The sequence below is a fragment of the Elephantulus edwardii genome, unplaced genomic scaffold (genome assembly GCF_000299155.1).
Source record: "Elephantulus edwardii isolate Elephantulus edwardi_28Jun2011 unplaced genomic scaffold, EleEdw1.0 scaffold00012, whole genome shotgun sequence".
Classification (NCBI taxonomy): Eukaryota; Metazoa; Chordata; class Mammalia; order Macroscelidea; family Macroscelididae; genus Elephantulus; species Elephantulus edwardii.
In genome coordinates, this window is record NW_006399762.1 from 18786328 (window position 1) to 18801580 (window position 15253).

The 15253-nt window shown below is 39.1% G+C and overlaps 1 protein-coding gene and 1 pseudogene across 1 annotated transcript in view; both read left to right on the top strand.

The window, feature by feature from the left end:
• Positions 1-15253, top strand: part of LOC102843329 (chromosome unknown open reading frame, human C4orf21) — a 131229-nt gene that overhangs the window by 97682 nt on the left and 18294 nt on the right. Inside the window, exons 14-17 of the mRNA XM_006881145.1 lie at positions 1809-1948; positions 3686-3829; positions 8262-8376; positions 12375-12628. Coding sequence (XP_006881207.1) covers positions 1809-1948; positions 3686-3829; positions 8262-8376; positions 12375-12628 — 653 coding nt within the window. The remainder of the gene's footprint in view (positions 1-1808; positions 1949-3685; positions 3830-8261; positions 8377-12374; positions 12629-15253) is intronic.
• LOC102865582 lies at positions 990-1439 on the top strand (annotated as a pseudogene).

Sequence of the window (15253 nt, forward strand, 5' to 3'; positions counted from 1 at the left end):
GTGGTACTGGAGAAGAGTATTGAGGGTACCATGGACTGCTAGGGAAACAAACAGATTCATCCTGGAAAGGATGAATTAAACCAGGTTGCTCCTTAGAGGCAAGGATCCTGAGGCATCTGTGACTTAATTTGGACTTGTTGTAAGGAGGGGCTAGTCCTTGGAGAGGGACATCATGCTTGGAAGCGTAGAGGTACAGCACAGGAGGGGAAGGCCCTCTATGAAGTGCATTGATTCATTGACTGGGACAATTGGGATGGCTGTATCGGAGACAGTTTGATTGGCACAGGATAGAGCAGAGTTTAGGGTTGCTATGCAACAGCACATAACAACAACAACAATCCATGCTATAGTCATTGCAATTCCTTGGTAAACATCAGAAAACTGTATAGTGACTATGGGTGATAAAAACATCATTGATGCCTTTGAGCTATAGTGCTGGAGAAGAATATTGCATATACCATGTACTGCCAGGAGAACAAACAGGTCCATCCTGGAGAGAGGTGAAACCAATCTGCTCCTTGGAGACAAGGATCCTGAAGCTTCGTCTGACATACTTTGGACATGTTGCAAGGAGGGACCAGTACTTGGAGAGGGACATCATGCTTGGGAGAGTAGAGGGACAGCACAAGAGAGGAAGAGCCTCAATGAGATGGATTGATTTAGTGACTGGAGTAATGGAGGTAGGTGTGTAAGAGACAATTAGGTTGGCACAGGATAGAGCAGGTTTCAGGGATATTGTACCTAGGGTCACTATGAGTCACAAGTAACTCTACAGCACATAACAACAAAAACATTTATATTATAAAATAACCCTTGTAGCACAGTGCTTTTTGTGTTGGGCTGCTCACCTTGGCTTTCGGCTTGGCGGAGGCCTAAGTGCGATTTTCATTCAGCATCTAGGTTCATCTTATACCAGCTACCTTTACCATGCCGCCCAAGTTCAACCTTTTCAAATCTGTATGCAGAACAGTTCATCTGGGAGGCTGGGCATGTACCTGAGGTATACTGGTGGAGCAATCAGTGCCATATCCGCTCTGGCCCCCAAGATCGACCCTCTGGTTCTGTCTCCTAAAAAGGCTGGTGGTGACATTCCCAAGGCCATTGGTGACTGGAAGGGACTAAGGATGACAGTGAAACTGATCATTCAGAACAGAGAGGCCCAGATTGAAGTGATGCCTTCTCCCTCTGCCCAGATAATCAAAGGTCTAAAGGAACCACCCAGAGACAGAAAGAAGCAGAAAAATATTAAACACAGTGTCACTATCACTTTTAATGAGATTGTTGGCATTGCCCGGCAGATATGACACCAGTCTTTAGACAGAGAATTCTCTGAAACTATTAGATCCTGGGAACTGCTCAGTCTGTGAGCCGCAGGCTGCAACCCTCATGACATCACAGATTACATCAACACTGGTGCTGTGGAATGCCCAGCTAGCTGAGAACTACAGATGAAAATATTTCAATAAAGGACCATTTGTTAACAAGTAAAGGGAGGAGGGGAAAGAAGGGAGGAAGTAAAGGAAGGAGGGAAGAAAAAAGGGAGGGAGGAAAGGAGGCACGGAGGGAAGGTAGGTAGGTTGGAATCTATCAGCCACTGTGAGTGAGAAATTTGGGCAGTGTCTTCATGTAAAGGCAATGTCTTGAAAATTGCCATAAGTTGGCATCGATTCCACAATAGTGGGTATAGTTTATATGTGTGTATGCTTGTACTATGTTCCTTCCTTTACAAACTGTGATTCAAAAATTTGAAAAAACAAAACTAGTACCTAAATAATAATTTTTTTTTCTTTTTTTATTTTGCTTTGCAGGAAAGGATATGATTTTCAGGGGAAACGGTATGGCAAATTAAAGAAGTATAGTACTGAAAATCCTGAACTTTTTAATGAACCAAAAAGTAAACTATATCTTAAATTAAGTAGAAAGGAAAGTTCTTCTACTTACAGCAAAGGTAAGTTGATCTGGTTGTGTTGGTGACTTAGTCTGACCATAAGTTTCTGTAACATTCAGTTTTGTAAATTGTAGTAAAGAGACTTTGAGAAGTATAATTGGGTGGTAGTATATATTGTAAAATTAATAAAGAACACTAAAGAAGAATTGATGTATTTGAATTATGGTGTTAGCAAAGAGTGACCTGGCAACAAAACAGACGTATTTCTTGGAAAAAACAGAGCCAGAATGCTCCTTAGAAGCAAGGATAGTCAACCTTTATCTTCCTTACTTTGAACATGTTACAAGGAGGGACCAATCCCTGAAGGAAGGAATCATGCCTGGTAAAGTAGAAGGTCAGCAGAAAAGAAGACCTTCAACAAGATGGACTAATACAGTGACTCCAACCATTCAAACCGTTCCATCACCAACTAAATTAGGGTGGAGAAGATGCACCGACCTAGGCCTTGCCCAACTATCCCTAGCCTCCAGGGGTTGGAGAGCCTGCATGGGCCTGGATATTCATGAGGAAGACCATTTCATTGAGAAGCAATTTGAAAGAGACTCCTTCAGTCATGTGATTGTCAGGAGTGTGGCTTGCCCCAGCAAGTGTGTGGGGCCTTCTAAGAAGAACTCTCGAAAGAATTCAATCTAATTGGTACGTGGACACACGCCAAGGGCATGAGCCATTTCTGGTTCCACCATAGCCTGACCAGTGGGGCCTCAGTCATGCTAGGACCCATATTCTCATCCCATGGTAGGATCCCATTCTTCTCATCTTACTCTGGGACCCTGCACTCCCATCCCAGCCCTCAGTCCAACCCTGAGAATTCCCCATCCTGAGTCCATGAGCCAGAACCCAAGTCTCCCACCTCATACTGAGACCTCTTCCATCTAAAACTCAGATCCTTACCCCTACTTCTAAAGGATTAAATGTCTAAGATGGTAATTTTGGGGTCTAAGAAGATAGAAGAATTGATGCCTTTGAGTTGTACTGGAGAAGAGTATTGAACATACTATGGACTGCTAAGAGAACTAACAGATCTGCTCTGGAGAGAGTAAAGACGAGATCTTACTTGGAGTCAATGATTTTGAGGCTCCATCTCACATTATTTGGGCATGTTGCCAGAAGGAACCAGATCTTGGAGAAGGACATCGCAGGAGAAGAAGACCCCAGATGAGATGGATCAATACAGTAACGGATAGGTCTGTCAAAGATAGTGATACAGGCCCAAGATAGAGCAGGGTTCAGAGCTATTGTGCATAGGGTCACTATGAGTCATGGTCTACTCAATGGCATATAAAAACAGCAACAATAGTTCTATGAGAGATTGCCAAAATGCTCTTCACAGTGACTAGCAATTTACAAACCTACATGCAATGGGATAAAAATTCCTTTTTCTCCACAAATTCATGACACCTAGTATTTTCCATCTTTTGAATCTTTGCCATTCTAATGAGGATGTTGTGGTATCTCATTATGATTTTGATTAATGTGTCCTCATTGACTCAGTGATACCTCAATAACAACAATGGCTAAAACTTTGAACATTTTTTCATAATGCTTATTGGGCATTTGAATATCTTCTGTGGTAAAATGTTCGATTCCTTCACCAATCTTTTAATGAGTTATTTGCTAATTGTTTGGGCTTTCGTACTCTCCAGAAATAATATTAAATTAAACATATCAGAAATTCTAATTTAGCTTAAGACTTAGTATCATTTTTTAATTCCTTTTTAAAAATGTTTGTCTTTTCAGATGATCTTTGGGTGGTTTCAAAAACTCTAGACTTTGAACTAGATACTTTTATCGCCCACAGTGCTTTTTTTGGACCATCATCTATGAATGAAGTGGAGCTACTGCCTTTGAAAGGCTATTTCCCTTCTAATTGGCCCACTAACAGTAAGTATTACTGTGCCTGTTTTTATTTATTTAAGTGAAGAATAATAGACATGGGATGTACTGGGAGTCAAGGTACTAATAATTTTATTTCATTTCATATTTAATTGACATTTAATAAATTACTTTAGTTAACTTAATATTTAAGATTATTTGATTAAAATAAAAACAAACCCACCTCCACTACTGTCTGCCTTGGATTCCTGAACTCCTAGCTGACCCTTCAGCAGGTTTTCAGAGGCTGTGAATCACATAGGAGACTGCCCATCTTTCTCCCATGGAGCCTCTAGTGACTGGATTTGAACTTTTTACCTATAGCGTGGTATTGCAACTCTCTACTTTCTAGGCCACCAGAAGTCACCGAAGTTTAACATATAAGCATCTCTGCAATTCAAATCCCAAGGAATAGCAATCTAATGATAGTCTTTGCTTAAAGTTGAACTTTACAAAATATATACTTGATTATTTAAAAAATATTATTTCTATTAATCATATAAGTAAAAGTTCTTACAAATAATTTTTTACTTCCAGTTCTAATTTTTCCTATTTACTTGAGTGTACATTGGATTGCCAACCTGCTGCAGGGTCAGCTACGGGTTGGTTTTGACATGACAGCATATAGCAAAAACAATACTTACTAAATAGTTATTTCTGCAAAATTTTATTGATTTTGTAACAGACTTTACAGAGAGTTGACCAAGGAAGTGAATTTTTACTTTGAGGCTAATTTATCCAATTTCTTGCCAAATTCTTCAGAAGGCAGTAAGCTAACACACTTATTTTTTGTTTTAATAAAGAAATCTTTAATAAGCCAAATGTATGTTCATTTCTATGGATCTGTAGAATTGTTTATGAATTTTGATCTCTGGAATAATTTTTGATGGTTGAATTTGATCCACAACTAGTTAAATGTCTTTCTTGTTGTTTCTATTGTTATATGCCATCAAGTCACCTGCCACTCATACCAGCCTTGCATACAGCAGCTCTGAAGCCTGCCCTGTCCTGAACCAGTCTCACTGACTCTGATACACCTCCCTCTATTACCCCAGTTACTGTGTCAAAATTCTTCTCATCCTACTTCTTCCTCTCCTGCACTGTCCCTTCACCCTTCCGATCATGATGTCCTTCTCCAAGGACTGGTCTCTCCTGGCCTAGGACCCAAAGTATGTGAGACAGAGCTTCAAAACCCTTGCCTTCAAAGGGACACTTGGTTTTGCCCTCTCCAAGACAGACCTCTTTGTTCTCTTGGCAGCTCATGGTATATTTAGGACTGTTCTCCAGTACTATAATTCAAAGGCATCAGTTTTTCTGTCATCTCTACTCACTTTCCACCTCTCCGATGCATAGCAAGCAATTGAGAAAATCAGGGCCTAGATTAAGTGCACCTTAGTTTCTAGACTGAAATCATTGCTTTTCAGTATTCTGCAGAGATCCCTGACAGCAGATTTCCAGAGTGCAATTCGTCTTTTGATTTCTTGACTGCTAAGAGTGTTGCTCCACAGCAAAGCAAGCTGAAATTGTTAACCTCAATCTCTTTTCCATCTATCATGGTGGCCAACTGGCAAGTTGGCCCAATGATGAAAATCTTTGTCTTCTTGATGTGAGCTTCAATCCATATTGAAGACTACAGTCCTTGACTTTCTGCTGCAAATGCTTCAGGTCCTCCTCAATTTCAGAAAGCAGGATTATGTCAGCTGCATAACGTAGTTTGTTGATGATTCTTCCTCCAATCTTGATGCCACATTCCTCTTCATAATGTCCAGCCTCCTGAACGATCTGTTCAGCATATAGATTGAAAACGTATGAAGACAGGATGTATCCCTGATGCATTCCTTTCCTGACTGTGAACCATGCAATGTTTTCTTGCTCTGTACTGAGGACTGCTTCCTTGTCCAAGTGTAGGTTTTGCATGGGCATAATCAGGTGTTTCTGGGATTCCCATTCTTCTCAAAGTTAGTCATGATGTGTTGTAATCTACACAGTCAAATGCCTTTGCATAGTTAATGAAATGGATATCCCTCTGGCACGCTTTACTTTCTACCGAGATCCATCTGACATTGGTGATGATGTCTCTAGTGCCACAGCCTCTTCCAAACTCAGCTTGTATATCTAGTAGTTCTCTGTCACTGTACTCTTCCAGTCGTTTTTGGATAATCTTCAGTAAGATTTGCTTGCATGTGATATTAGTGCTGTTGTTCAATAATGTCCACATTCTGTTGAGTCACCTTTTTTTAGAGTGGGAATAAATACAGATCTCTTCCAGTCCCATCAATTCCTGGTGCCTTGTTTTTTGCCAGTTCCTTCAGAGCAGCTTGAACTTCTTCCTTCATCACCATTTCCTCTTGATCATATATTGTTTCATGAAATTCTTCTCTCTTAGCCAGTTCCTTTTTGGTACAGTGAATCTGTGTACTCCTTCCTTCTTCCTTTAATGCTTCCTGGATCATTCTGTACTCTGCCCAAAGCATCCGTAAGTGTTACAAGTCGAGGCTTGAATTTGAATGAATTTCTTCAGCTTGAGAAATACTGAGTGAGTTCATCCCTTTTGATTTTCTGACTCCAGCTCATTGCACATAATGCTTTGCCTTCCAGTGCTGCCCTTTGAAATATTTTGTTCAACTCCTTAACTTCTTGCTTTCTTCCCTTTGTCTTTAAATAACATATTTCTAGTATTTTATGTAGTTGTTGTTATATACAAGTTATCAAGTTGGAACAGACTCATAGGTGACCATCCAGTGGGTTTTCAGAAATAGTGAATCACATGGGAGGAGACTGCCCATCTTTGTACCAAAGAACAACTAGTGAATTTGAAAATGTATCTTTAGGTTGGCAACACTACTCCTTATTACTGAAATGCCAGAGCTCCCTAGTATTTTATTACCTTTTTAAGAAACCTTTTGATCTTTCTTACCTAAATAATCCTAGTCCAGTAATGTTACATTGAGTGAACATGCCACATTTTTTATGAATATTGCCATATGTGTCTAAATTATTTCCTCAAGAATATTTTCATTCTCATGTTCTGTTCTCTCAGTTCTTCTGTAAAATAATAGAGGTAGAAAAGAAAGATAATCTTCAAAAAAATAAACAAGTACTGTTATATAATCCAGGATGGGGTGCTGATTAAATTGGTCTCAAGCAGTGCCACCATACACATATGTTGTTGTTGTGTTGTTATGTGCTGTTGAGTCATTTGCAACTCATAGCGACCCTATGTACAACAGCCCTAAACCCTGCTCTATCCTGTGCCAATCACATTGCCTCTGACACATCCATCCCGATTACCCCAGTCACTGAATCAATCCATCTCATAGACTGTCTTCCCCCTTGCGCCGTCCAAAAGCAAATTTTTTTCTTTATTTAAAAATATTTTTGTTATTATGGAGACTATTTACAGCAAAATATGCACCAACTCAACAATGTCTGTATGTACTATTTAGTGATATGAGTATGTTCTTCAAGTTGCATAACCATTCTCATCCTTCTTTAAAACTATTGTTCTTGTGCTGATGTTTGAAGTTCCAGTTTAAGTTATTATATAATTCATGGATGTCATCATATAAAATATGAGTGAGCAAATAGTATAGTACTTCAATACAAGAAAGTATGGGGACTTCACATGTATTTAATAATGTTGTTGTTGCTGTTGTTGCTGTTGTTGTTATGTGCTATCAAGTTGCTTGTGACTCATAGCAACCCTATGTACAACAGCCCTAAATCCTGCTCTGTCCTTTGCCAGTTGCACAGCCTCTGACACACCCATCCCGATTACCCCAGTCACTGAATCAGTCCACTTCATAGAGGGCCTTCCCCTCTTGCACAGTCCCTCCACCCTCCCAAGCATGATGTCCCTCTCCAAGGACCTGTCCCTCCTTACAATATGTCCAAACTATGTCAGATGAAGCCCCAGAATCCTTGCCTCCGAGGAGGATCATCCTGGTTTAACCCTCTGCAGGATGAATCTGTTTGTTTTCTTGTCAGTCCATGGTACCCTCAATACTCTTCTCCAGCACCACAGTTCAAAGGCATCAATTCTCCTTCTATCCTCCCTAGTCATTGTCCAACTCTCTGATGCATAACAAGTGATTGCAAAGACCATGGCCTGTATCAGATGCATCTTAGTCTCCAGAGTGACACCATCGCTCTTCAGTACTCTGGAGAGGTCCCTAACAGCAGACTTTCCCATCACAATATGTCTTTTCATTTCCTGGCTACTGGTGCCAAGAGTGTTGACTGTGGAGCCAAGCAAACTAAAGTTGTTTAACAATCTCAATCTCTTCACCATCCATCCTGATGCTGCCAATTCATGTCTTAAAAAAAAGGGGCTTATTTTATGTCATGTGATTATAAGTTATACTGATAATACAGAGATTTTGTTTAAATGGTTCATTTTTTAATTTACATTAAGCATTTACTTTCTGTATTCTTTCAACAGCAGTGGTCCATGCACTATTGGTTTGTAATGCTAGCACAGAGCTGACTACTTTAAAAAATATTCAAAATTACTTTAATCCATCTACTCTACCTCTAACACAGCACCTGTTAACAATGTAAGTCAATACTTGATTTTGGGTTGTTGATAATCAAAGTGGTGACAAAATGTGAATGTAACAGTACATTACATTAATGTTAATGATAAAATTTTACCTTTTTTAAAAAAGATTTTGATTGCTGGCAATAAAAAGAAAATATCAAGTAAAGCAAGTACTATTTCTCTTCTTTTTTACTGTCTAGTTAACTATTGTTTAGTTTAGTAAATATTACTGTGAAGTTTTTCATTTTGTCCAGGGATAATTTCTTCAGGATCTTTTGACTTGCATCTTTTTTCTCATGTATTTATATTCATTGTCACTGAGTTGATTCTTACAGCATCTCTGTTAGACCAGAGTAAAACATTACCTTGGACCCCTAGTGGGTGGTAAGTACTCAGCTGCTAACCAAGTTAGTGGTATGAACCTACAAGCTGATCCATAGGAGAAAGATATGTAGCACTCTGTTCCTATAAAGATTCACAATCTTAGAAACACTATGGAATCTTTCTACGCTGTCCTTTAGGATTGCTGAGTCAGAATCTACTTTATAGCATTGGTATGTTTTATTTTTATACTGCAAATATTTAACATTTTACAACCTGAATCCATTGTGTATAAAAAAATACTAACTTTAATGAAACCTGTGTTTGGAAGCTCTGGTGGCCTTAGTGGTAAGGAGTTGTGCTTCCAACCCAGAGACATGCAGTTTGAATCCACCAGCTGCTCCCTGAAAGAAATGTGGGCAGTTTCTCCCTGTGCAATTTATTGTGGTGGTGGTTGTGTGCCATCGAGTCAGCACCGACCCATAGCTGACTTTCCAGAACGTTTTCAGAGCCAGTTAACCTCTCCGGAGCAGATTGCCTATTCTTTTCCCGTGGAGCTGCTGGTGGATTTGAACTGTGTGCCTTCAGGATTACAGCACAGCTTCTTACCACTAAGCCACCAGAGCTCTTAGACTCTGAGAGTCAGTTTCAACTGAACTGCAAACAATAACATGCTCAAGAAGGGCCAGTCCTTGGAAAAAGATATCATGCTGGGAAAGGTTGAGGATTAGTGTAAAAAGAAGGGTGGTGTGGGGGCAGCCATATCTGACCTTTCAGCTCCACAAAGTGGAACTGCCCCCGCAAACTACATCCACAACACAAAACCAATTCCCAGGCGATTAGACTTGTTTCCTCGTACTCGCACCTATCTCTACTAATTCCAACATCAATTCTGCTTTTCTACTTGGTCTGCAATCAGTTGTAATAGCTCACAGAGTACCATACTTGAGATTATGGAGTTTTTCAAGGGAAGTTAACTAGATACAGATTCTCAGTTAGGACGGCTTCTGAAGCATGCTCACAGGCAGTTCAGCCTTCAACCTTGTGACTTTCGGCCAGTGCTGCTAAGTTCTCTTAGTACTGCCAATATGGAATCTTCCTCCAAAATCTTCAGCAAGTTTGGGCAAAGGTTTCTGGTCTGGTTCTGTAGGGCAGCAGTCCCAGGTCTGCTCTGTCTCATGTCAGATCTCTGGTTCTCACTGTGTCTGCTGCTGCTTTCCTGTAGGTATGGCGAGTCTATAAGACAAGGAGCTCGAGTCTATAAGAGCACACACTATATTCTCTGGCTTCTTTGCTAGTGGTGAGATTCTCCAATTCTGCTGCTGGATCCACTCAATGTTGAAACTAGGCAATCCTATAGTGCATCAAGAATGCACCCTTTCTCCATACCTTTTCAATCTGTATGCAGCACAGAACAATCAAGACTCTGGGTTTAATGAGAAGGTATGTGGCATCAGAATTGGAAGACGACTCAACAACAACCTGCAATAAGCAGATGACACAACCTTGCTTGCAGAAACTGAGGAGAACCTGAAGCACTTGCTGCAGAAAGGACTGAAGTCTACAATATGGGTTGAAGATCAACATCAAGAAAACAGAGATTCTCATCATTGGATCAATTAGCAGCACCATGATAGAGAAGAGATTGAGATTGTTAACAATTTGGTTCCACAATTGAACACTCTTGGCTCCAGCAGTCAGAAAATAAAAAGATGAATTGCACTTGGGAAGTCTGCTGTCAGGGACCTCTCCAGAGTAATTAAGAGCAATACTGACTGTGGTCTTCAGAGAGCTGGACAGTGAATAACGATGACCTAAGAATCAATGCCTCTGAATTCTGGTGCTGAAGAAGAGGACTGAACAACTATTGCCAAGAGAACAAACATTTCTGTCCTGTAAGAGAGTGAAACCAGGTTGATTTTGAAGTATGATACTTTAGGTGTATGGCCAGGAGGGACCAGTCATTGAAGAACAGGTTTGGAAATGTGGAAGGACAGTACAAGGGAGGAAGACCCAAGATGAGAAGAATTGGCACAGTCATTGATGTATTGAAGGTAAGTGTGTTAGATACAGTGAGACTGGCTCCAGACAGGGTAGGGTTTAGAACTGTTGTGCATAGGGTCACTAGTCACAGTTAACTGGATGACAAATAGCAACAACAACAACCCTATTCGCATGTCCCTGCCCAAATATTTGGCAAAGTCAATCAGTGGGTGAGAAAACTATTTTGAACCAGAAACCTTTAACATCATAGTCAATAAAAGAGATGAAGACCTTTAACAAGAAGAATTGATGCAGTGACTGGAACAATGGACTTGAATTATGTCTGAGACCCTTGCAGGATAGGACAAAGTTCAGAACTGTTGTTCTTAGGGTCACTGAGTTATAGTCTACTCAGTGGCCCATAAGCACAATAACAATGTGTTTCATTTTCAATGTTTTGAGAAAAATTATATTGTTTAGAAATATATATTTTTATATTAAATGCATTAAAATGATAGAGTATGTTTTCTAATTTAGAATATTATTATGTTTCCTAAGTTAGAATATTATTACCTATCTTGTTTCATTTTTCCTCCTTTAATGAAGAACTGTCATATATTTATGATTCCGTTAACTTACTTATTCACTTTAGAATAAATTGTGGAAATACAAGTAAAACCAATGTATTTAATGTAGTTTTACCTACATTGGCGTATTGTTGTTATGTATCATCAAGTCAGAACTGCCTCATAGCTCACACTCCAACAGGTTGTCAGAGGTAGTAAATCATACAGGAGGAGATTACTAGTGGATTCAAGCCACTGTGGCTTTGGGTTAGTAATCACCAGAGTTCCCTTTTACCTACGTTAATAGAAACTATATTTATTATCTAAATCATCTTTGTATAATAGAATGTGGGCTTATAGTCAGTTCACTACTTACTAGTATTATTATTTCTCCTATGCCTATCAGGACGACACCACTAATATATCTGTGCTTATATGTGGGATAATTGACTACAGCATAGTGGTGTTATAAAGGTGACACCAAAGCGTAGAAAATACTTAACAGGTTCATCCTAAAGAGAGTGAAACTAGGCTGCTCCTTGGAGGCAAGGATTCTGAGGCTTCACCTGACTTACTGTCCTTGGAGAGGGACATCATGCTTGGAAGGGTGGAGGGACAGAAAAGGAGAGGAAGACCATCAATGAGATGGATTGAATCGGTGACTGGGGTAATGAGGGTAAGTGTGTCAGAGACAGTAAAGTTGGCACAGGATAGAGCAGGTTTCAGGGCTGTTGTACATAGGGTCGCTATGAGTCGCAAGTGACTCTATGGCACATAACAACAACAACAACAGTGCCAGCATGTAAGTAGTCCATGCTGTTAGCGCTAACCTCACACACTGTCTTCCAGATTCTGGTAAGTAAAAAAAAATATTCTATGGAGGGTTATAAAACAAAGTCTAAGCTGTGAGTTGTTGTTATTGTTAATTACCTTCAACTTGAACACGACTCATAGCGCCACTATGAACAAAAGGCCTGAAGCCCTTCTATAACTATGAACATTTATCTAAGTTCATAGAGTTTCCGGAGGCGTGCTATTTAGGAAATGGATGCCACTTGTAGGTTAATTAATCTATTTCAAAAACTCTTCCTTTTTCTTTGACTGGCTTTGTTTTGGTTTGGTTTTTTTACCACCTTTCCCTTAGGTCTTCACCAACTGCTGTCAGCAATAAGAGAGTCAATAAGAAATTTATCCCACCAGCCTTTAAAAATTCCAGCACAAAATTTGAAATAAGCCAAGAAACAGCATTGCATTTAGCGAGTGAGTTGATCGAGGTATACAAGTTAAACCAGGATCAAGCTTCAGCTCTAATTCAAATAGCTCAGATGATGGTATCACATGAAAGTACTGAAGTGGAGGAATTGAGGACTTGTGCCCTCCCCATCACAATCATACATGGTAAGATGCAAGAAAGAAACGGTTCTAATAAAATTTAACGTAAGTTTTACTTCTTTGTGCTTTGTAATTTCCTAGTTAAGCATCCCAAATATCTCCAAGTAGTCTTTTTGAACCTGAACCTATTTTAATAAACTATTTCCTTAGATGAAGTCACATCAGATATCCTGAGGGGGAGAGTTGGCAACACATCTGATGAATGAGTAACATAATACACAAAGTGTCCACACTTGTTCTAAATGTCTATGCATTATAGATCTACTCATTAGAACAAATGTCAGCTCGGATCAGCACAGTTTTTTATTTTTATTCTTCGTTAACTCATTCCTCAATCCTTCAAAGAAACTATTCCTAACTTCTCACGTCACCATCTTTGCTCCATCCCCCTGTTGCTGAAATTGATTTTGCCTCTAAAACAGGAATTGGAATTCATAATAAAAACATAATCCAGTGTTCTTACCTAAGTTTAGACCTGTAACATCCTTCATTTCTGTCCCAATGCAAGATATGTGTTTCCTCTCATTTAGAGCTAATACCTCTATTTAGATTCTGTCACATTTTTCTCTCTACTTATATTTCTCCTTTCTTCATTTTTCTTAATATTTAAGTATACATACTCTCCCAACAAATATACATACTCTCCCAACTTAAAAAAGCACAACACAAATTAATAACAAATCTATCTTACTTTTCTTGCCCTTAAAGACAAAGCTTATTAAAAAAGTTGTTCAGAAATGACAGTCTCTGGGGTTGATTATTTATTTTTGCCTTCTGTCTGTTTCCAGCCTGTAAACTGTGTAGGATTACTTCAAATTACTAAAACTACTTTTACTAAAGTTCTCACTAATCTCAAATTTTTAAACTGCTTTATGTCACTTGATCCTTTTTTGTTGACTATTCCCATTTGAAATTCTACTTTTCCATAAGATGCATGAGAGAAAGTGGTTCTATCCTAGTTATTACTGATTTTCAAGCTACTTCATCATTTCTTCTTACTTATTAAATGTTAATCTTCTTTCTCATGCAGTTCCTCATTAGGCCCTCTTATTCTAAACAAGCTCAGTAAGATAGTTTCATCCATATTCAGAACTCCATCTAATCTCATTGTATCCCATGACAAAGCCCACATCAAATCTCAAGACCAGATTTTCTCCAGAATCCAAATCGAGTACCTATCACAACTCTTAAACAACTCAAGTTTGAACTGTGTGTGTCTACTTATGCACACACTGTTTTACAAAATATCTTGTGATATCAGTTATCTCTGCATGAGCTGTTTTGTCTCTCCAGTAAATTGTGTGTCACAGTAAAAAGTGATCTCCTTTTGGGGGGGGGGTATAGTTTTTAATTTTTTTTAATTAATTTTAATGAAAATTTGGAGACTTTGGCTTTCCATTCATTCATTGTTGCACTATTCTCCCTGCCCACCCCTTCCCCCCAGTACACTCCTTTCTTTGAAAAGTAAAAGAAAAATTCTTTCATTGTTTTACAGTCCCTACCTCTAGGTCCACTCAACTAATGCAGCCTCCGTTCTGGACTCCAGTCATGACAATAATACCCAATAACATATCCCTTTTAAATAGTTCTCTCTCTCATCTGCTTCAAAGCAGTATACATTATTTATCCCATCTCTCTTAGTCTCCCTGCAACCCAAATGTCAGTCCTGTTTTACAACAGTGGCACTGTGCAGTATTTGTCCTTTTGTGACTGAGATATTTCACTCAGCATAATGTTCTCCAGGGTCACCAACTTTGAATAATATTGCATGAATTCCTTGTTTTTCAAAGCAGCATAGTATTCCATTGTGTGAATATACCACAACTTCTCTATCCATTCATTTGTTGATGGGCACATAGGTTGTATCCAATTCCTTGCTATTGTGAGCAAAGCTGCGATTAACATGGTTGTGCATATATCTGCTTGGGTGGCACTTTATGGTCTCTTTGGGGTATATTCCCAGTAGTGGAATTGCTGAGTCAAATGATATCTCTATTTGCAACTTTTTGAGAAAGCTCCATACCACCTTCCACAGTGGTTGCACCATTTTACACTTCCACCAACAGTAAATAAGGGTTCTAGTTTCTCCACAACCTCACCAGCATTTGTTGCTTGCTATTCTGTTAAATTTTGCTATTCTTACTGGGGTGAGATGATATGTCATAGTTGTTTTGATTTGTATCTCTCTTAGAGATAGAGATTTTTTACCATTTCTTCATGTGCTTGTTAGCCATCTGAATGTCTTCTTTGGTGAAGTGTCTGTTCATATCCTGTGCCCATTTTTCAATTGAATTGTTTACCTTTATTTTGCTGTGGTGAAAAAGTGATCTCTTGACGTTCTCTCATATTTTCCATTGTATATAGTGCAGTGCCAGAAACCTTAAGTGAAGGTGTAGGACCCATACAAAATGCAACTAGTCAAGATGCTACAAGCCAAGTGAAGTAAAAAGGCTTGATATAACAAGAGAAGTTGAATTGTTTGATATGTACCACAGATTGAGATCCATAGCTGTGGTTGCCCTGGCAGTTCAAGACAAATGAATCCAGAATAAGGGCCGTTGTAAAAGGAAGTTCATGGTCTCCTGTCAGTGCAGTGTAATACCTTTTTTATCTCATTTTGAAATACAGTTT